Raw genomic sequence first — 22400 nt, forward strand, 5'->3', positions numbered from 1 at the left:
AGGTTACAGATAAAAATAAATAAAGGAGGAGGCTCAATTCACTATATTTTCTGTGTGCATAATGCCTTATCATTCATCTATTATCCAGCGGACCTGAAGCATCTTCTGGGTTGTAGGAATTATGAATATATTTTGTGTCTCTAATATTTACAGTACAAGGAAAGCCTGTTCATCTGCTTAAAACTTCTATCAATCATACAACTGATTGAAACAACTGTGAAGAATGTAATATACCTCTTCTTTCAGTGTGCTGAGCAGTTTAAAGAAGATGAAAAACTCATCATTGTACTGGAGGCTTTTTACAGAATGGACGAACTTAAATACTGTCACAAGCCAGGCTAGAACTCGGGTCTCTGGTGTGGTGGTTGAGAGTTCTACCCTTGAGCCACAGGAGCGTTGATGCCAGACCCAATCAAAACACTTGAGGCAGTATTCCAGAAAAAGTCACTTTATTAAAAAACTTGGCAGGAATAATCCAACAAAAGTTCTTCTCAGGCAGAGGTATTAACAACAGTAACCACAAAGGAAAAATTGCAAGAGAAAATAAAAACTCCACAGGGGGAGAAAACAAAAGGGAGAAGACAAGACATGTTTTAGCAATGAGACATGAAATGTGGGGTTAATTCTAAGTGAATGGGGAGGAAACAAACAATAAGAAACAGGGTTAACTTTCCTTGCTATGCGAAAAGGGCCAATGTATTTCTGGGAAAGCTTCCTAGATTCGACACGGAGGGGCAGGTTCTTGGTGGCTAACCAGACTCTTTGACTGGCTTGGAAATTAGGGGCCGTCCGGCAACGCCGATTAACCTGACGTTGGTATCTCTGGGAGGTCTGAAGAAGAGCACACCTAGCCTTCCTCCTGGTCTGCCGACAGCTTCGGACAAAGTGCCGGGCTGAGGGGATGCCAACCTGTGCCTCTTCCTTGGGGAACAATACCCGGATGGCATGTAAAGGGAGATTCATGACCCCACTGCAAGACCGGGCCCGGGTAGATTGAGGGACATACAGGCGTCCCATGGGACCACCTCCTGGGTCTGGTTCTTGGACTTGAGCCTCTCGCACTACCCTTTCCAGTTCCCACTGCAGAGGCGCGACGATCCTAGACCTTGGAATAATTGATGCCAAGGGTTTCTCCTGTGTCTCGGGGGAGTAGGCTTGGGACAGGGCATCAGGCTTGACATTCTTAGTGCCAGGTCTGTAAGACAGGAGAAACTGGAATCGATTAAAAAACAAGGACCATCAAGCCTGCCTAGGGTTCAGCCGCTTAGCCTGCTGGATATATTCTAGGTTCTTGTGGTCCGTGAGAACCTGGAAAGGGTGCTCAGCCCCCTCAAGCCAATGACGCCACTCCTCCAAGGCAAGTTTTACCGCAAGCAACTCGCGATCCCCCACGTGGTAGTTGCACTCGGCATCCAACAGGCGACGAGACATAAAGGCACAAGGGTGTAATTTTCCATCCTCACCCCTCACCCCCTTGTGAGGCGTCCACCTCCACCACGAAAGGTCTTTCAGGGTCAGGGATTGAGAGAATGGGGGCTGACGTCAAGCAGTGCTAGAGATCCTGGAAGGCCTCCGGTGCCTCCAGACCCCAGTGAATCTTGATTCCTCCTCCCTTGGTCAGTGCAGTCAAGGGGGGCACCACAGAGCTGAAGTTCTTAATGAACCTTCTATAGAAATTTGCAAAGCCAAAGCGTTGAACCTCCTTAACTGTGGCGGGAATGGGCCAGTTGAGGACAGCTTCAACCTTCTTAGGGTCCATCTCCACGTGGCCAGGAGTGATGATGAACCCAAGAAACTGAGCCAGGGTGCTGACATCCCCCTCATGCTCCTTCAATGACCTATGAGTATATCATCTAGGTATACAAAGACAAACTGATTAAGCATGTCCCGGAGAACGTCGTTTATCAGTGCTTGGAAGCCCGAACGGCATCACCACATACTCATAGTGGCCTGTAGGAGTATTGAAGGCCGTCTTCCATTCGTCCCCCTGCCGGATCTGCACCAGATGGTAAGCGTTGCGTAGATTCAGCTTAGTAAAAATGGAAGCCCCTTGTAGTAGCAGCTCGAAAGCCATAGCCATGAGAGGAAGGGGGTATCGATTCTGCACCGTGATCTTGTTGAGGCCCCGGTAATCTGTGGAGGCCCGAATGATGCCAGCCGCCAAGGACTCCTTGATGTAGGTATCAATTGCTGATTATTCGGAGGGAGACAAGGAGAAGATCTGACCCCTGGGAGGGCAGGAGCCCAGGAGTAGATCAATGGCACAGTCGTAGGGGCGGTGAGGTGGTAAGGAGGTGGCCCGGGACTTGCTGAACACTGCCTTAAACTAACAGGTCGACAGACTCTTGAGACTCAGAACTAGGGGCTGAGGGACCTTGAAGTAGGCAGGTGATAGGAAAAGTAGAACTCCAGCTCAGAATGGTGCCAGCGGACCAGTCGATCCAGGGATTATGTCTGCGCAGCCAGGGGTGGCCCAGGATAACAGGATACTCAGGAGAGTCAGTCAGATAGAAGGTCTCCTCCTGCTGGTGTTGGTGGATGGTGAGTTGCAGGGACTGAGTGGCCTTTGTTACTCTGCCCAGTTTCAGAGGTCTGCCATCCAATGACGTAACTGCCTGGGGGTGAGGAAGAATTGGGGGAGGATCCCAAGTTCCTTAGCCAATGATAAATCCAAGAAGTCACCCGCTGTGCCAGAATCGATCATGGCCTGGACCTGATGCTGATGGCCTTCCCAGAACAAAGTGGCTGGAACAGCTAGGACGGCATTAGTAGGAGGAGCTCTAATCTTCCCCATCACAGCTCCCTGTAGCTGGGCGGGGACAACTGTTTCCCAAGAGCTCGGGACAGGTGGAGCGAAAGTGGCTGGAGGCACTGCAGTAGAGGCAACGTCGCTCCCTCATGCGACGTTCCCTTTCGTTAGGAGACAGCCTGGAACGACCCAACTACATGTCTTTTGGGGAATCATGGAGCGGTTCAGGGGATAGGGAAGCCCTGGATGCAGGAGAACGAACTGGGGACACAGTCCCAGGAACTTGGGATTGAGGGTTCTTGCGGCGAGCCACCCTTCGCTCTCTCAGGCGGATGGCCATTGCAATGAGGGTCTCAGCAGCTGGTTCTCGGATTGAGAGCCCTGATTGAGAGTAAGCAGGCGCTTGGAAGCTTCTCTAACCACTGACTGGATGATCAAACCCTCGCTTGAACTCTTCTTCAAAAGCCACGTAGGACTCACATCCTTTGATCCCCACGCTGCAGAGGCCCAGGAGAGCGCCTTGTCTGAGAGGAGGGTAATTATGTAAGCAATCTTGGAGCGGTCTTTTGGGAAACTTGAGGCCTGGAGCTCAAGGGTCAGGGAGCATTGGGTGAGGAAACCCTGGCAGGAACTAGGATCCCCAGCGAAGGGCTTGGGAGGTGGTAGTCGAGGCTCTGCGACTAGAGTAGTCCGGTTACAGCTCGAGGATGAAGGTGACGGGAAGGAAGGTGAGGCGCCCGGAAGCCGATAAAAGAGCTTGCGGATGGAGCTCATCACATCGCCCAGTAGTTAAGAGTGTTTGGCCATAAAGCTCCTCCTGACAGTTGAGAACGGCTTCGTGGCACTTGGCAATCACTGTCAATAGACCCTTGGAGGTGAGTGTTTCTGGATCCACGGGTGACTCGGTTTTTCTGTCACAAGCCAGGCTAGAACTCAGGTCTCTGGTGTGGTGGTTGAGAGTTCTACCATTGAGCCACAGGAGTGTTGATGCTAGACCCAATCAAAACGGAAAAAATTAAAAAAAAATCTTGGCAAGAATAATCCAACAAAAGTTCTTCTCAGGCCAAGGTATTAACAACAGTAACCACAAAGGAAAAACTGCAAGAGAAAACAAAAACTCCACAGGGAGTGAAAACAAAACCAGGATACAATAACCACTAAGGTAAATAGCCTAGAATTTCTTACTTGAGGTAGCTCGGGAGGTGTTAGTGAGGCAAGGCAGATAACACAGAGTGAAGACTCAAAAACCAAGCGAGGAACCAGGGAAAAATACACAACTTAAATACACTGTGGGAAATGAGGCACAGGTGACCTGAATAACGCTAACAAGGCCACATGAGGAAGAAATAAGGTAGAGGGGAACACGGGGGACCTTTAGAGGCATGGAGACAAACTACAGGGGGAAGCATGCTGACAAAATACCTTTATTTCATGATCTTTTTTATGTTGTACATATTTATACTCTTTGCTAACACTATTGTGATTTGTATCATAATTAATGACAGCCCTGCACAAACCTATGCACATCTTTCTATGCAACTTGGCTGTAAATGGCATCTATGGTAGCACTGCTTTGTTTGCCCCCTTGCTGGGTACTTTAATGTCTCCTTCTCATGAGGTATCTTTGGCATGTTGCAAGGCTCAAACTTACTGCCTGCACACATATGCTATTATAGAGTTCACCATTCTATCGGTGATGCGCTACGATCGCTAGCCAAGGTGAAAGTTTCGAAAAACCGTAACCAGCAAGTCCAGAGAATCGGAGGCTCGGCGGGCAGAGCAAGGAAAGGAGCAGGAGGTGGTAGTGCGATATCAGCCATCCTGGTCACCAATTGTTGCGTTTGATAAAAAAATCACACTGACACCGGGAGTAGCATCAACTTATTGTCTCTTTTACTTAGCCTCTGTTTTTTCAGACCTCAGTAAACGAACACATCCATTGATCAGGCATGACAGAATGCTTTCAGCACAATCAAAACACGATGCATCACTGAACATTAACTCAATGCGTTATCAAACAACACTTGTGTGAGCACACAACAGTGATGTTCGATATATACCCTGTTCTATTTTCAAATACTATTTAGGATGGATAGTATGCGAGTTGGAATGCAGCATATATTTAAATTCTCATTTTAATGTCATGTTTTAGCAATTATGCCAGCCAGCTCCAATCTGCAAAAAGCACATGATATTTTACCATTAATTTATGTACTTCATAGCAATTCAAACAGCCACAAGAGATGGGCCTGTTTACATAATCACAATGTAACAACCTGAAATGATGTGATCTGAAAACACTGGGCAATTCTCAGAGGTTACAGATAAGAGTCCTATAAATAAAGGAGGAGGCTCAATTCAATATACTTTCTGTGTGCATCATGCCTTATCATTTATCTATTATCCAGCTGACCTGACACATCTGGGATGTTGTTGTTTTTAAAGGAATTATGAAAATATTTTGTGTCTCTAATATTTACAGTACAAGGAGAGCCTGTTCATCAGCTTAAAACCTCTATCAATTATACAACTGATTGAAACAATTTGTGAAGAATGTAATGTACCTCTTCCTACAGTGTTCTTAACAACTTAGAGAAGATGAAAAACTCATCAGTTATTATACTGGAGGCCTTTTATGGAATGGATGACCTTAAATACCTTTATTTCATGATCTTTTTCATGTTGTACATATTTATACTCTATGCTAACACTATTGTGATTTGTATCATAATTAATGACAGAGCGCTCCACAAACCTATGCACATCTTTCTATGTAACTTGGCTGTAAATGGCATCTACGGTAGCACTGCTTTGCTTGCTCCCTTGCTGGGTACTTTAATGTCTCCTTCTCATGAGGTATCTTTGGCATGTTGCAAGGCTCAAACTTACTGCCTGCACACATATGCTATTATAGAGTTCACCATTCTGTCGGTGATGTGCTACGATCGCTATGTGGCCATCTGCTACCCGCTGCAGTATCATAGTATTATGACGATCACAAAGGTGTATAAACTGATTGCCTTCTCATGGGGTTATCCTTTAGTGGCATTCGCTTTGTTTTTTATTCTGACTCTGCGCTTGACATTCTGTAGAAACATTATAGGGCGAGTTTACTGCTCTAACTATTCTCTTGTCAAACTGTCCTGTGAGGACACAAATGTTGTGAGTGCTATTGGATTGTTTTCTGTTGTTGTATATACTTTTCCTCAGCTTGCGATGACATTCTACTCATATGGACATATTCTTAAAATATGCTTTACTGCCACTAAAGAGTCTAAAATAAAAGCACTGAAGACCTGCACTCCACACTTATTTGCAATACTGAACTATAGTGTGGGATGTTTTTTTGAAATTGTACAAAGTCGCTTTGACACCAGTTATCTTCCCTTTGAAACACAAATAGTTATGTCAATTTATTTCTTGATATTTCCACCTATTCTGAATCCAGCCATCTATGGGCTGAGTGTTAAGGCTCTAAGAGGCAACATTTTTAGACTTTTTAGCTCTAAGAATAAGTTATTGCCTTTGATGTAGGATCACTGTTATTTTTTTTTTTAGGTAAAATAATGTTGAAATGTTCAAATATTTCATTTTGTCAATAAACAGCTGATGTTCTTAATATTTGCAAGCAATTTATGTTGAGGTCTGTATGCAAGATTATTTGTTTTCCTTTGCAGCAGCAGTCGGTGCTACAGAACACATGTAAAAACAAAATGATTGTCACCAATTCAAAAAAAAAGGAATACTTAGTTTTGCTTTGTGTTCTACTGAGAAATGTGTGTGGGGGGGGATAAGATCTTCATGGAAATGATAGATTTCAACAACATGTTAAACCCAAATGCATCGACTCAAATTACAGTACAAATGTGAAAAATAACTGTATTAACTACATTAATTTATATACTTAATAGTAATTCTAATAGCCAACAGAGATGGGCCTATTGGCATAATTACAGTGTAATGACTTGAAATTATGTGATCTGAAAACACTGGCCAATTTTCAACGGTTACAGGTAAGAGTCAGAAGAGTCTGTGTGCATCATGCTCTATCATTCACCTGTTATCCAGCTGACCTGATCCATCTGGGATGTTTGTTTTAAAAATATTATGAATATGTTTTCTGTCCCTAATATTTACACTACATGGAGAGCCTGTCCATCTGCTTAAAACTGCAATAAAAAAAAAACAAGCAATGCTGAATTTTGCTTTGTCTTCTACTGAGAAATTCGGAGGGGGGTAATAAGAAGTTCTTGGAAAAGGTATAATAGATTTCAACAACGTATTAAACCCAAATGCAGCAACTTAAATTTTAGGCCTACTTCCGCTTAGGCTCAAATGTAACATGAACTGTATTTAAATGGATAGTGATTGATTATTAAATAGTGAATTTATTTATTTATTTGTTTATTTTTTTGCATTATACTTACTTCTTTCATCCTGATTTCTTGATAGGCTAAAAGCTGATGTGATCTATGTTCCAGAGCACTCTGTCAACTTCAACAATCAGCAAATCCACAAAATTTTGGCCTAATTTTGTGTGTGCTCATTTATTTGTTTAATATATCTCTGCATTTAAATCACTTAAGTTACAAATAAGCAACAAAGATAGACAAGAGAATGTACACAAATAGTAACTATAACCAGTTACTGATATGACAATGCTTTTCTGGTGCTTTACCACATGTTTTTACAGCACCACCTGCTGCCCTGAGGTGCTACTTGCAAAATAATTTGCCACAACATTGTTTAATCAGCAGATGGCAGCAAATAAAGACAAATCACAATGACAAAATGGATTTTAAGTGATTTCTGTAGACTGGATGCCCTCTTGACCCAAGCTCACTGATCTTGTCACGATATTAAGCAAAATATGTCGAGTTTGTAATGTTTTGTGACACCAAATATGTCTGTCTTTAAGATCTTAAGCATTTATTTGCAGCTATAGGTCTACTAAAAATAAAACTGATCGTTTTTACTCAGAAATTGCTCGTAAATCATGCACAGCAAGTAATGCATTGAATTAAATGTAACATCTCGAGCTGGAAAGGCGGAAATAATATTGAAAACTTTATCCAAGTAGATCGTTTTTGACGCGTTTCTAAAGCTTTATTTACAACTTCGATATTGTTTTGTTTGTTTGTTTTTACATATGGGTTATTTAAGTTTTATTCCACCAGACATATTCAACAAAAACGACACATGATTATTTCATTGTAATATCACTGACAATTATTTGAATGCGTTTCTCGGTTTATACCATAAATTTTACTTAATCAGTCTACCACCTACGAGTGATAACACCAATAACATGTATCAGCATGAGAGCAATAGTAAGCATGACTTTGCACTTTGCACTCTTTTGTTCTTGTCAGGTTTAGCCTTAGAGGAGGAGCTGCACGCTGTTCTAAGTGCGGAACTTTTCGTAAAGTAACATTACAACGCTCAGCACCAGATTCTTTATTTTGTGACTTTAACAGCAGGCTGTAGAAATCCACAATGTCTAAAAGAGTGGCTGTAGTTACAGGTGCAAACAAAGGCATCGGACTTGCGATTGTTAAAGGGCTGTGCAAAGCAGGTTTCAAGGGGGATATTCTCCTCACTGCACGGAATGAGAAACTGGGACAAGAGGCGGTTGCTGGACTGCATTCTGAGGGATGCAAAAACGTAATCTTCTATCAACTGGATATATGTGACCAAGGAAGCTCTCTGAAACTTAAAAAGTTCTTGGAGGAGAAGTACGGCGGCCTGGATGTTCTTATCAACAACGCAGGAATTGCCTTCAAACGTTAGTTTTGAATTACCTATTTCAGCGGTGACCTTAAAGTGTGCTTAAAGTTTCGATGAAAACATTCTATATATAAAAGCGATGATATATAGTATAATATAATTGATGTAATAAAATATAAAATATTGTTGCGTCTTTTGAGTTCTAAAAATACGCCGCTCAAGTTTTATTTAAATTTTAAACATAAAAGTGCACTATCCGAACTTAAATTGTTGTAATTCCTGAACACTTTGGAATACAGATCTAAGGTTGGTCTCTTTTCAAAGAAGACAGACAGCAGATTATGCCAGAAGTGGAATTTTTTCAAAAAAAAAATTAAATTAATAAGTTATAGAAGTTAAAATTTACTAAAAAGAAAATGCACTGTCCCATTTTTATTTTATTTTATATAAAATACATATTTTACATAACAGGTTGTACCCTAAATTTGGTATCAAATTGAAGCCTTATGTCTAAATAAGTTATGTTCCAAATTTGAAGTTGATATGGAAAAAATTGACGTTCCTGTAAAAGTTTGTTTGGGGCGTTATACCACAAACAGTCACCGGGTGCCTCACAAACTCTACAGAATATTTTAAAATGCATTTTTCTGTCACAAACGTCTAAATTTCTCTGTCAATTTTACTTCTATCACAAAATAACCACCAAATATGAAATCCTGAGACTTAGACCTTTCCAATGAAATGTTTTTGTCAAGATTATAAAAAGTCTGGATTCTAAAAGACCATAATGCATTTTGTAATATGACACTTGACACCGCTGCTAAGGGGGAGGAGACCGCCAAAAGATTTTACAGTACCATTTCCATGGTAACGCAATGTCCGATTTCAAAATGGTTTTCATACGATGATTCTTGGGCTTCTAAGCTTTTAAATGATATATAATTTATGATGATGACTAAAATATTTGATAGAGAAAAAGGACTACAAATAAAAGAGCGCCAAGCATCCCACAGGTGGGACGATGACAGTTAAAGGGTTAAGAATATCAATTTTTTGCAAAAACTCTTCTGAAGACCTTGCGTTTTTTCATTTTGCTGCCCTGAATATCGGGGTTTTGAACGCAACAATGCATTTTTTGGTGAATGGCCCCTTAGGGACTATATCTTTTAGCGGAAGAATACTCCTTTAGTAATTGGCTGAATAAAATCTTTTAAATGTATTATATTATATTATATTATATTATATTATTAGTAAAATAATGTTTCTTTTTGTTTCTTTTTCTATATATTATACTTTATCCATACAGCATTCTGTGCTAAAACCTTACATATTCTGTTATGTAAAAGGCCATTCACATAGGACTTTTTTTTAAATTACACTGTGCCGCTTTTCATTCATTCATTAATGTGTTTTTTAGTTTTAAACGTGCTGAACAGACGTATTTGACTGTTGCTCTTAAGTCTTTTTTTAAGTTGTAAAAATTGTGCTACTCAAGTAAGGTCTGAATGACTCCTCAGGGACTATATCTTCTAGTGGAAGGATACCATTTGGCTTAATAAAATAAGTTTTTGATGAAAAATATTTTTGTATTATAGCCATTTGAAATAATCTTCTTCTTTTTCTAGAGGCAGCAACTGAGCCGTTTGGAGAACAGGCTGAGGTGACCATGCGCACCAACTTCTGGGGAACTCTGTGGGTGTGTTATGCTCTTCTGCCGATACTTCGTCCCAATGCGCGGGTGGTCAACGTGTCCAGCTTTGTTAGCAAGAGTTCCCTTGCCAAGTGCAGTCCTGCACTACAGGCACAGTACGTGAATGATTTTTTGTAATTGTGATGAGGTAAAATACACAGCATGACGAGTATTTATTTTGTTTTGATGTTTACCTTTGGACAGATTCAGAAATAAAGATTTGGCAGAAGAGGAGTTGTGCCTGCTGATGGGACAGTTTGTTCAGGCTGCACAGGCAGGGGATCATCTGGCTCAGGGCTGGCCAGACACTGCCTATGGTACCACCAAGGTAACAAACATCCTTATCTGTCCCATATTTGTGTATTTTAGCAATAAGCAGCCCCTGACTAAAGATGTGATTGTCTTCTGTCTTTGTTAGATTGGTGTGACTGTGCTTTCAAGGATCCAAGCTCGAGTTCTTACCGAGACAAGGCCAGCGGATGGTATCCTCCTGAATGCTTGCTGTCCAGGATGGGTGCGGACAGACATGGCTGGACCGAAAGCAACCAAGAGTCCAGAGGAAGGAGCAGAAACTCCAGTTTATCTGGCAATGCTGCCTGAAGGAGCCAAAGAGCCACATGGACAGCTAGTGTGGGACAAGACTGTACAGGAATGGTAGTGTGAACAAAGCAGGCGTCATCAGTTCATTCCATCTGAAAACAATGTTATGATTGCATCTCAAAGTAAATAACATACTGACTTGATAATAACACTTTATTGTACAATATTCTGAAAATCTCTGATATGTACGTGCCACAGTTTTCCAAGTAATTGTATGATTTATAGAGAAGATATGAGCTCTCCATATCTTATTTTCAGTATCTGTTCAGTTTCTAGGGTCATTTTGTTTATCAAGCTACGATAAACAGAAGATAAACACACTGGCCTCAAATCCTTCTTCCACCAAACAGATTTTACCATCTGAACAAACTGAAATCTCTGTGTACAATCCTATTTTGTGAAGCAGAATGTGTATTTAGTTCTCCAAAATATTTGTAAACTTGTGGTCTTAAATTGTAACCATTAAAATGATTTGTCGTAAGCTTGACTGCCTTCACTTTCTTCATGCTCAAATATTATTTCTGCTTAGGTAATGTGTTTGTTTTAGCATACTCAACATATTCGAGAAATAATTACTGTATTATGTAATGCCCTGCATTTCATCCACAGTCATACCCGCCTCAACACTTAAGATTGCATGAAGTAAAACAGCACTGATGTTGTGCAAGCTTTTCTTTGTGCAACCTCCGCTCTTAAGAAATCAAAGCCATCATAAAGCAATCTGTAAAACAATCCAGCTAATAAACTGGTATTAAATGTGCAGTATTTTAAACCTTATTGGCCAACAGAAAGCTGTTATCAGTGTGGGGAATGTACAATAGTTATTTGTAATGTATTTAAACTATTACTCTAGTGACTGGTAGATTAAAGTGTTAAAACACTGTGATTAATTGTGGTAATCAAATCCCCACCCTCATCATTAAACAAAAAAACCGTCTTGTTGTTTGGATCATACTCACAATTTTACAATGTTGCTGATGTTTTCAGTGAAAAACAAAAAAATCAAGAACATCTTCTTTCACGTACTACTTCTAAAATCAATCATTCCGTAAGTAGTTATGTAATGACATTAAAATAACTCCCTATAGTTTTTCGGATAGCAAACGCTCTCAGTTCCGAACTGTGGGGAAACTGTATGGTACATCCAGTAGAGGACGCCATAGATATTTGTATAAATTAATTAAGGTGAGGGCTGGAAAAGCTTTTAACACATTCCCTTGCAAGTATAATAATTATTGGAACTGAAATTCCATATGGAAAGCTCAGAATGGCAAAATATATTTTATTACCAAACAAACACTTTAGAAACATGTCAAAGAGCTGGTATTCATTTCCATTCATTTGTGGAAAGTGCAAATAATACTAAAATTGCTTCACCCCAGTTGTTCCACCAGATGGCAGCATAGGACAAAAATCTAAGAATATTCTCAAATACCTTTCCTGTTGTGTTTGTACATTTACAGTTATTTTATTAAAGTTTTCTGTTACCATGTTTAAAGTGTGTTTAGCGTTTTACCTTTATTTTTTGTCAATCAGGCTGTATAGTTTCTGAGGCTATATATAGTTTAGGGTCAAAAGTTTACATCCCCCCTTAAGAATCATTAAAAATGTTAATTATTTTACCAAAATTTATTTAGCACTGACTTGACTAAGATAACATAAAAGATGTTTACATATAGTCCACAAGAGAAAATAATAGCTGAATTTATAAAAATGGCCCTGTTCAAAAGTTTACATACACTTGGTTAGTGATAGTTGTTCATGAGTCCCTTGTTTGTCTTGAACTTTTGATTTTTCAGCATTTTTGTGTATTTGAACGCTTTCCAACAATGACTGTATGATTTTGAGATCCATCTTTTCACACTGAGGACAATTGAGGGACTCATATGCAACTATTACAGAAGGTTCAAACGCTCACTGATGCTTACTGAAGGGGTTCGAATACACAAAAATATTGGAAAACCAAAGAATTTGTGAGAACTAAAGGATTTTTCTGAAGAACGTCAAGACAAACAATGGACTCATGAACAACTGTGACTAAACAAAAAAACACAGCTGTGGATCATTCAGGTAACAACACAGTATTAAGAATCAAGTGTGTGTAAACCTTTGAACAGGGTCATTTTTATAAATTCAGTTGTTATTTTTTCTTGTGGTCTATATGTAAACATCTTTTATGTGAAATATCTTATTTAGGTCAGTACTAAATAAACAATAACACGCATTTTGTATGATCCCTCTTGTTTTGGTTAAATAATTCACATTTTTAATGATTCTGAAAGGGGGGGTGTAAACTTTTGATCTCAACTGTATATGACAAACCGGTACATACTTCTTTATAATCAACTGGCTCTAATTCTGCATTGTCTGTAAAAGAAATGACATGAAATGCAGTAATCTACCAAACAGTGTACAAATTTTTAATTCACTTCCTTTATAAAAACAACAAAGAAAAAGCCTTGCCAGCTCTGAAGCCACAACAAAATAGCTGGCAGGAAACTGTCTTTCCTGAACACCTGTAACAAAAAGTGGATTCTGGGAAAAACAGAGCAACAACACGTGCTAAAAAACATTCAGTGTTGATGACAATTACAGTATACAGCTATAAAATCAAACTAACGGCACATACTTTCAAAAACCTTAACAGCTAATACAATAGGATATTAAAACAGTGTATTCTGTGTTTTCAGGAACAAAAAATATTTTTAGAAAATAATTTAAAACAAACTGCAAGCACATATTTAAAAACAATAAAGGTTTTTCAATGTCAACAGCATAATTTGGTATAAATTGAGTACAAGCAACAAAGCAATGTGTTAAAGCAATGCGTGTTGACATGGATGTACGGATTTCAACAATCTGCCGAAAATAGGACAGAGAAATATCATATTCCACTCTCTATACAGTCTGTACAGTAAACGCATGTCCAGCAGTTTTTATATGCAAAATATTATTCATTTGTTTCTGACAAGAATATGTTTTAATCTTAAAACAAAAATAATATTAATGACCTCAAATAAATGTAAAACCTTTTAAGGCACAGTTTGATTTTCTGCTAAATAACAGTAAACACTTTGGGCACCTTTATATCAAATAATGAATATGACCACTTTTATGACAACATGTACAGCATATGTAGAGTGTTATTCACAACATAAATGTACAACAGTGTAAAACAGTCAGTACATCTAAGTGTGATACAGCGGAGTAGAAACTATTTCCCCTCAGAAAATACTGGGTTAAAATTGCCTTCTCTCTTGATTTTGCTCATCAGGACCAGAGACAGTGTTTTCAGCAACACTTGCAGGTTTTCACAATCATATTTGACAGCTGTTCTACCTGTGAAAAAAGTTTTAACGTTATTTAGAAGTTGAACACTGATGAAAGTGATACTAAAAACATCAGTGAATTCAATTCTGACCTTATGTTGCCGGCCCACATAGTAAAGGATGGGCAGTGGGTCTAGAACCTGAGGTACACAGCAGGGTTGAGCAGATGCACCAGGATTGTGTTGCCTGTACAGTGCGAGAACCTGCAGGCAAAGAAAATCAGACAATATCAGACCCATATTTTCTAAACAGCCCAGTTGTAAGCATCTGTCAGTCCTGATTGCTACCTTTGAGTACTTATTTTCTTGAGCCCAGAGGAAAGAGCAAGAGCCAGTGCAATAGTTGGCATAATAACCAGAAGGTTCATGTATCCACTTCCAGCCCAGGTCCTTGCGGAAGTCAATGTACAGACTCCTCACACAGCAGCCATCAGACTTACTGTATTTAACATGAAGATAGCACACATGAAGCTTTTGATATAGTAAAAATATAGAACGTCAATTTTACTTGATGTTGACTCATAAAAGGCTCACTCGGTACAAGCGCGATCTGTTTCAGTTTGCCGTTTTCTGCGAGACTTTGATGAGCTGTGGCCATCGAGAGGAAGTGACATTACCAAAATGTGAGGCCTTGGCATATTTTCTGATAAGGTTTCTTTATCACCTCTTAAACGAGTCAAACCTGCAAACACAAAAAGCTATATTAGCTTGTTCTATCAACATCAAGACATACAGGATTTTTATTTTCATTCACAAACCTGCTATTTTGAATGGGAATGGCTTCAGATGGTCACAATTATCAGCCAGCTTCAACTGAAATCCTTGCTCTGCCTCTATGAATCAAATTTTAGACAAAGTTTTATTTTAGTTTTATTATGCATACATTGCCTATATGCAATAAACACTTCTTTTAAACAGATATATAAACAGACATACAGACATATATATAAAACAGATATTAAACGGATATATACAGTATAGACGTATATATAAGTAAAATAATCATCTGTAGATTAACCTAAAATGTTGATCATCATGCTCAGGATCTCATGTTTTAAATATTAGTATAGTATGTGAAATATGTATGTACGTATGTTTGTATGTATGAATGTTTTTATATATTTAGTTGGTTGGTTGGAATATTTCGGTCAAGTTAGAAAAGTTTTGGAAAAACTGAAATGTAATTCCAAAAAGAACTACATCAGAAAGGGTAACAAGTTTGCGAATTCTGCAAATGTTTGTCCTGCAGCAGTGTTATTTTTGTACTATTATGTATTATGTATTAGTATTATTATTTAATAAAAGTTTGAACTTGTTTTTAGGGGTTCCCATTGTAATTGTTAGCATGGTTACAAATCAGCGATCTCCTCGTAGAACTAATCGTGCAGACCAAATGGTAAGTCGTAGAGACCTAAAACTTGGAGGGATGGTAGTACTCACACCGTCGACAGCGTCACCAAGGCTCGTCCCAATCGGCCTGACGGGGTGCTACAGCAATCAAAAGTACGAAAGATTTGATTGTGAGCCTGGCGAAATTTTTACGTGTTTTGGATTTTTGGCAAAACCTACTTTTGCGAAATAGTCCTAGGTTTTAGTCCTAGGTTCAGTGCAAAAAGATTCTCTGGAGTGCGAATATCAATAATTATCAAAAAAAAAAACAAACTTTCGACTCACTGTCACATAGGGACGCAAAAACGTTCTAAAAGGTCAGGGCCACTTTTAGTAAAATGCCTACAGTGTAACTCCTGAATGGAATGAGATATCTTTGCCAAACTCAGAATGATGTAAGAGCTCAATCTGAGGTCATGGGACAAAAATCGTAGAGCTTGGCCACTTGGTGGTGCTATAAGAGGGAAAAAACCTATGCAAACATTCATCTTATCAACATAAAAAATCACTTGGTCCAAAGCAAAATGGTTGATAAAGTTTGAGCACCTATTAGACAAGGTTAATGGAGACCGATCGGAACAAAACTCAGAGGGCCTGTTTGACTCATGGCCCCAAAGGTCTGTGAGAAATTTGAAAGAAATCGGCCACTGGGAGGGGCGATATTGTGTTTTTCAAGGGTGTAAACGATTGCTGTTTTTGGCACATACACGTGATATTCATATCATATGACGTAAAATAGTAAAAAATATGACGTAAAAAAAACATACTTTTGCTAACTAGTCCTAGGTTTCTGGGGGGGAGAAAACTCTGCAGTATAATTTTCTGGACTCTTTAAGTCAATAATTATCAAAAAAAATTGATTTGCCCTTTGGGAGGCTATAACAGGTCGTTCAGAAAAAGGGCCTGTCCGATTTTACCCAAAATCGTATAAAGCCTAAAGGAAAACTCAAAACTTTACAAAACCTGGTGAGCACATGCAACAGGTGATTCTAAACAAGCATGACAAGTTTTAGGGAGATCAGACCACAGCTGGAGCTATAACAGTCATAAACGTTACAAAACATAATATTTCTATGGTAAATTACCTGTATTGGCAAAATAAAGGCTTGCTACATAATGTCTTTTTCCATATGTGCTTAAAAATAAATACGGCTGCAAGCAGTGATTACTGTTTTTTTATGTTTTTCATTTTAATTCATGATTCATTTAATTAATAATATTAATTTTATGTGATTTTGTCATTTTATTAGTTTTCATTAGGTTGTTTATATTTCTGTTTAGCTTTCTTTTTTTTTCATTTCAGTTTTAGTAATCTTAGTACTTCAAAAACTTTTTACTTCAAAAAAGTTTTTAATGGTATATTTTACTTTTTCAGCTTTATTTCAATTACCACAAACTATTTTAATTATAAATTTTAGGTATAGTTAACAATAACACTTTTTTGTAGTTACTGATAAATATATTACCAATAAATAAAAATGTGTTTGATCATAACTCGATTCTTAAATGTGTAAAAACTGGATGGAAAAACGGAATGGCTTCTGTAATAGGGAAAAGTTATGCAGTAACAGAGCTAAGTGCAAATTGTGGGACGCAGCTAAATACTTTTTTTAATGAACAGATTATATTTACATTTTAATGATTAGATACAGCTGAGCTGGTCATTTGATGCATTTTAAATGAGATTTTTCATGCTAGGTTAATCTGGCATTAGATGATAGTTTCTCACAAAAACATACATGGTCACATTTGTCAGTTAGCACTGATTCTCACCATTCCTCTGCAGCCAGTCAGTCACAGTCCGGGTCACATCAAACGACAGCCACTTGCTATTCATTTGTTTGGAAATGAAACGTGATTCCAGGTAGCGCGACTTGTTTCCAGTGACCTGATACAGCTCCAGTCTCTCCTCTGTACCTTCAGGTATTGAAGCATCGGTCATGCGCAGACGGAGCTCCACCTGGGAGACTGTGCGGTTTAAACCCAGTGTGTGGCTTATATCTGTGATGTTGAACCGTAAGAACTTGTCCGGGTTTTCCTTAACTAGTGATGCAATAGAAAACAAAAAAGTTGGAAATATATATAGAAATAAGAGTTTGAATAGAGAACAAAGGAACATATGCTTTTTTAAAGGAAGAATCAGCCGTGGAGGAAGATCTCTGTATTATAGTGACAATAGCAACAATATGGTTTTGTATTTAGGTACCATCTGTAAAAAAAAAAAAAAAAAAAAATACAGTGTATTGGTGGTCAGAGGTGGGTAGAAAATGTACTCATTTATTTGAGTACATTTTTGAAAATTGTACTTTTAATAATAGATTTAATTGGTTCGCGAATCACTTTGAATGATTCTTTCAGTTCCCTGCACGTACTGAGTCGTCCCAAGCAGTTTCTCATTCGGAGAACATAAAGTTGTACAGTCAATTGAAGCCAAATCAGCAAATTTTACTGTTGGCCTGCAGTGAGGATCTTTATTGAACACCCTGTGTGCTAGGTATACATTCAATTTCAGTTAAGTGTTATTGTAGTAGAGGTAAGCTAGATCGACTGCCACGTGCGTGAAATGTATAAAGTCAAATGAATAAAAAGTGTCTATTACGGCATTTAATTTTTAGTATTTTTGCTTAATTACATTGCATCAAATTCTTTTTAGTGGGTTCTACAGCATTGAGCATTATAACCAATCACACACGTTTCTGTTGCGTTTATGAATACAATATCCAATCAGAGGCGTTTTGATTAGTCACCGCGGAGAACTCCGGGGTTGTTCAGTGTTCAGAGCTGTGCTCTTACTCTTATTTGAGTAATTATTTCTATAAGTATTTGTACTTTTACATGAGTATAGTTGGTAACGCTTTAGATTACAACCCGCAAAGAACTACGTAAGTAAACTGAATTTACGGTGTATGTTTCTGTAATTATAGTGTACCTATAAAGAACGTACATGTAGGTATAAGGGAACAAAATGTTATATTTGGGTAATAAAGGGATAACAAACCAGATATTCAACCTGCAAAGAACTACATAAGTATACTGAATTTACGGTGTATGTTTCTGTAATTATAGTGTACCTATTAAAGAACGTACATGTAGGTATAAGGGACCAATATGTTACGTTTTGGTAATAGAGAGTAACAACCAGATATACAACCTGCAAAGAACTGCGTAAGTAAACTAAAGTTACGGTCAATGTTTCGTATTTATATTGTACCTACGTGTAAGTATAAGGGAACAATAGGTTACGTTTGGGTAATAAGGGGGTAGCAAACAGCTATGCAAATAATTTATAATGGATTAATTTAAAAAAAACTTAACAGGTACCTGTTCTATTAAATCGTAAGTTTGGTGTATCTATACGTAAGCTTTTTAAAATTACTGGGAAATTGTACTCTTGTTCCATGTAGTTACAGGGTAATTGTGCCCTCTGCGGGCTGTAAATTAAAGTGGCGATTGTTCCCCTCTTGTTCAACGAAGTTACAGGGTTGGTACATATAACAACGCGACGTAAAATGTGGTTCTACAAAATGTACATTTATTTACATTTTTACAAACATTAAATGTACAATACTGACATATTTACATCATCTAAACATTTAACGTTTACTTAATATGAAATTATAACATTTCATTCTGTTCTGTGTGATTTCTGTTGCCAGCTCGTTTCCAAGAATAGGTCTACATAATGTTATCATGACTACACGTTAAACCCTTAAAATAAATAATATTTCTGCAATCGTTTAATCATTCATGTAATATTAACTTCGTTTGCCGTGGTGGAACACAAAGGCGTTTTCTCTAACATGTTGTGACTAACAATAGAACCATAAAATACACCGAACACGCATCATAATTACAAATTAAACCATTTTATTTGTGTGCTGTAACCCAGATCTTGAGAATCCATACGATTTGCGAGGACCAGAACCAAATTCAAGGCTTTGTCCGGCGATCTTCATCTCCATCTCTAGCAGCGAGTCCAGCAGCAACAGCCATAAACCCGTGCTAAAGTGCATTTGCGACAGGAAAATCGGACGTTCATTGGCTCTCGCCTGCATTCGTCACAGATTACGACATGCCGTGTTTCTGGTGAGATGTGTTGGAATGACGCGCGGGCGCCTTCGAGGAGTGGATAAGGACAATAATCTGGATAATATTTTCAGCGATTAACAGTTTAAATTCTGCTCTCATCCTACTGCACCTCAAACCTACTGTATTCCGCCAGAGAGGACTGCGGCTGCAAACGCATCGTTATTTGGATTACTTTTTGTATGGCTGTTGACATTTTTGCAATAAATAAATGATTGTGATTGCACTTTCCTGTTTTTTATATTTTTATTACTGTTCAGTCATAGTTAACGTTAGGTTTAGAGGTAGAAGTGGGATTAGCGACTATAAAAAATATTTTTAGATATATTTTCAGATTGTGTGTTTATGTATTGTACCTACCCTGTAACTTCGTTGAACAAGAGGGGAACAATCGCCACTTTAATTTACAACCCGCAGAGGGCACAATTACCCTGTAACTACATGGAACAAGAGTATAATTTCCCAGTAATTTTAAAAAGCTTACGTATAGATACACCAAACTTACGATTTAATAGAACAGGTACCTGTTAAGTTTTTTTTAAATTAATCCATTATAAATTATTTGTATATCTGTTTTCTACCCCGTTATTACCCAAACGTAACATATTGCTCCCTTATACTTACACGTAGGTACAATATAAATACGAAACATACAGTGTAACTTCCGTTTACTTGCGCAGTTCTTTGCAGGTTGTATATCTGGTTGTTACCCCCGAATTACCAAAACGTAACATAGCCTATTGTTCTCTTATACCTACACATACGTACTAATAGGTACACTATAATTACAGAAACGTACACCGTAAATTCAGTATACTTATGTAGTTCTTTGCAGGTTGAATATCTGGTTTGTTATCCCCTTATTACCCAAATATAACATATTGGTCCCTTATACCTACATGTACGTTCTTTATAGGTACACTATAATTACAGAAACATACACCGTAAATTCAGTTTACTTACGTAGTTCTTTGCGGGTTGTAATCTAAAGCGTTACCGTATAGTTTTTGGCTACTCCACCCACCTCTGTTGGTGCTTTATAAAAGTACTTTAGGCCTAGGTAAGACCTTAAAGATGATTCTCATGAATCAGAATCTATTGAACAAACCGTTCTACTGAAATGAATCCGAACTGAAATGTGTAAGTGATGGTGTAAGTCAATATGTAAGTCTGAATCAACAATATAATGGCGTTAATGGGAAGACTAATTTAAAAACGTAAGTGAAAAACTCACACACTTAGATATAACCACTTTGTTACGTCAAAACAAGACTTAAAATGGCATAAAAACATGATCTGTGGGAGTTTTTAGTGAGTAATTAGCTCGATGACATTTAAAAGTAAATATGCGTGTCTGTGAGCAATATTTACAGAGCTTTGATGACTGATAATTCCGAAATTCAAAAACCGTTAAAAGTTAAGTGTTACTGCCTAAGATTTCAGATGCAAAACCAGCTAAAAGCCATCTCGGTCAAAAATGAGATAATGATATCGAGTGAGTGCTTTTGACACTTCAAACTCGCTAAATCCCAGCCTCAGCTCAATTAGAAGTGCCAGTACTTACTTAGAGTTTAGTGTTTGCCATAAGACAAGTGACTTTTGTTATTGTCAGTGGTTTCAGTTCATTACAGTCACCAAACACCAAAACATCCCCAAACCAGTGCAGTGTTGTCTTTTTCATCCAAATAAGGTTTTAAGAGACAACAACAGATAAAGAGATGTTTGGAGTTGAGTGATACTGTAGTTTACCAAGGAAATCTTAATCCTGGATCTGAGTCACTTCATTAGCATTCTCTTAGCAGCCTTCTTTCCTGTTTGTGGTCAGATAATTTGCACACACCCTCAATTCTCTGAGGAAATCATCAGGCACATGGCATTCTAGCTGCTAACACTAAATAAGGCACTATAATCATTCAACAATCTACAGGCTGGACAATAGAGAAAGGACAGACCCACTCACCCGGTTTCATGATGAACTTGTGAACCTCTTTAGCATAGTATTCCTCCTCCATAGGATCTTCTACAGGTTGATGAACAGGAGTCGCGGCCTGCTCCTCATTTAGCTCCATGGTGCTGTTGTACACTGAGATGAGCTCTGGTGGGATGTCTTTTGACTCTTCTTCCTCATCTACTTCTGGTTCCTGAGACAGTCGTAGCTTGCTGAGAATCTGTCCTCGAATGGCTTCAATGCGCTTTCTCTTTATTAGTTCCAAGTCTAAAGGACTACATGTTGACAATGCTCCACTATAGTGCACGAATCCCAGCAGGCATTGTAATGCCAATAATAAACTCTCCACCCTCATGGTCAACGCTGTTGGAATTTAAGTTTTGAAAGTGGTGCTAAATGCTTCGAAATTAAAGGTCTTGAGCACTTCTAGATTCAATGCTGGCGTCGCTTTAGCATTGCTGTAGCATAAGCTGGACTTGTCTTCTTTGCTTCAAACTCAACGGCCTGAATCAGAACCCAAAAATCACTAAGATACTGATGCCCATACCGGCACAAGACACTCTAAAAAGGAAACAAACAAAACTCACCAATGAAGTCAGAGGACCATCGAAATGACACAACAATTGTCCTTGCAAGTCACCATGCTTCATTTACGGTACATAGCTTCCATTCGATAACCTCAACGGTTCCTTGGGTCCCGCTCAACAGGAACAAACAACGCGTATTTGAGGTTCAAAGCTATATCGGTTATTTTTCGTGTGCCGTACCCTTGCTCTGAAAACACTTTGTTTGCTCTCAACTCAAGGAATGACAAAAGAGGAAAAGGAAGCAGCACAGTTTAACCAAATGACACAACACTTCCTTTGCAGCACAGTTTCCCCTG

The 22400-nt window shown here is 38.5% G+C and overlaps 3 protein-coding genes across 4 annotated transcripts; 2 read left to right on the top strand and 1 right to left on the bottom strand.

Moving 5' to 3' along the window:
• The first annotated feature begins 5347 nt into the window (after positions 1–5347).
• LOC127152146 (olfactory receptor 52Z1P-like) lies at positions 5348–6283 on the top strand. The gene has a single exon (XM_051092649.1). The coding sequence runs from the start codon at positions 5348–5350 to the stop codon at positions 6281–6283; it is 936 nt and encodes a 311-aa protein (XP_050948606.1).
• A 1814-nt stretch (positions 6284–8097) lies between these two features.
• Positions 8098–11247, top strand: cbr1l (carbonyl reductase 1-like). Its single transcript, XM_051092882.1, has 4 exons — positions 8098–8534; positions 10102–10282; positions 10371–10494; positions 10585–11247. Exons 1-4 carry the CDS (start codon positions 8246–8248, stop codon positions 10822–10824), a joined length of 834 nt encoding a protein of 277 aa, XP_050948839.1. The 5' UTR covers positions 8098–8245; the 3' UTR covers positions 10825–11247.
• A 1925-nt stretch (positions 11248–13172) lies between these two features.
• tgfb1b (transforming growth factor, beta 1b) lies at positions 13173–22400 on the bottom strand. 2 transcript variants are annotated; one of them, XM_051092876.1, is made up of 8 exons: positions 22105–22400; positions 21530–22021; positions 17257–17526; positions 14853–14927; positions 14629–14776; positions 14383–14533; positions 14188–14298; positions 13173–14105 (listed from the first exon to the last, which is right to left on the bottom strand). In XM_051092876.1, the coding sequence occupies exons 2-8, from the start codon at positions 21870–21872 to the stop codon at positions 14058–14060; spliced, it is 1146 nt and encodes a 381-aa protein (XP_050948833.1). In that variant the 5' UTR covers positions 21873–22021; positions 22105–22400; the 3' UTR covers positions 13173–14057. The 2 variants fall into 2 exon arrangements, with proteins under 2 accessions (XP_050948833.1, XP_050948834.1); XM_051092877.1 differs by lacking the exon at positions 22105–22400 and having other exon boundaries at positions 21530–22098.

The sequence above is a fragment of the Labeo rohita genome, chromosome 21 (genome assembly GCF_022985175.1).
Source record: "Labeo rohita strain BAU-BD-2019 chromosome 21, IGBB_LRoh.1.0, whole genome shotgun sequence".
Classification (NCBI taxonomy): domain Eukaryota; kingdom Metazoa; phylum Chordata; class Actinopteri; order Cypriniformes; family Cyprinidae; genus Labeo; species Labeo rohita.

Excerpts from the sequence above, each read along its gene's own strand:
- cbr1l (XM_051092882.1), top strand. The coding sequence starts at position 8,246 with ATGTCTAAAAGAGTGGCTGTAGTTACAGGTGCAAACAAAGGCATCGGA. Across the intron at positions 8,535-10,101 it reads CGCAGGAATTGCCTTCAAAC|AGGCAGCAACTGAGCCGTTT; the intron begins GTTAGTTTTGAA and ends TTCTTTTTCTAG. Across the intron at positions 10,495-10,584 it reads CTGCCTATGGTACCACCAAG|ATTGGTGTGACTGTGCTTTC; the intron begins GTAACAAACATC and ends TGTCTTTGTTAG.
- LOC127152146 (XM_051092649.1), top strand. The coding sequence starts at position 5,348 with ATGAAAAACTCATCAGTTATTATACTGGAGGCCTTTTATGGAATGGAT.
- tgfb1b (XM_051092876.1), bottom strand. The coding sequence starts at position 21,872 with ATGAGGGTGGAGAGTTTATTATTGGCATTACAATGCCTGCTGGGATTC. Across the intron at positions 14,777-14,852 it reads ATTCCCATTCAAAATAGCAG|GTTTGACTCGTTTAAGAGGT; the intron begins GTTTGTGAATGA and ends TTGTGTTTGCAG. Across the intron at positions 14,106-14,187 it reads ATGTGGGCCGGCAACATAAG|GTAGAACAGCTGTCAAATAT; the intron begins GTCAGAATTGAA and ends CTTTTTTCACAG.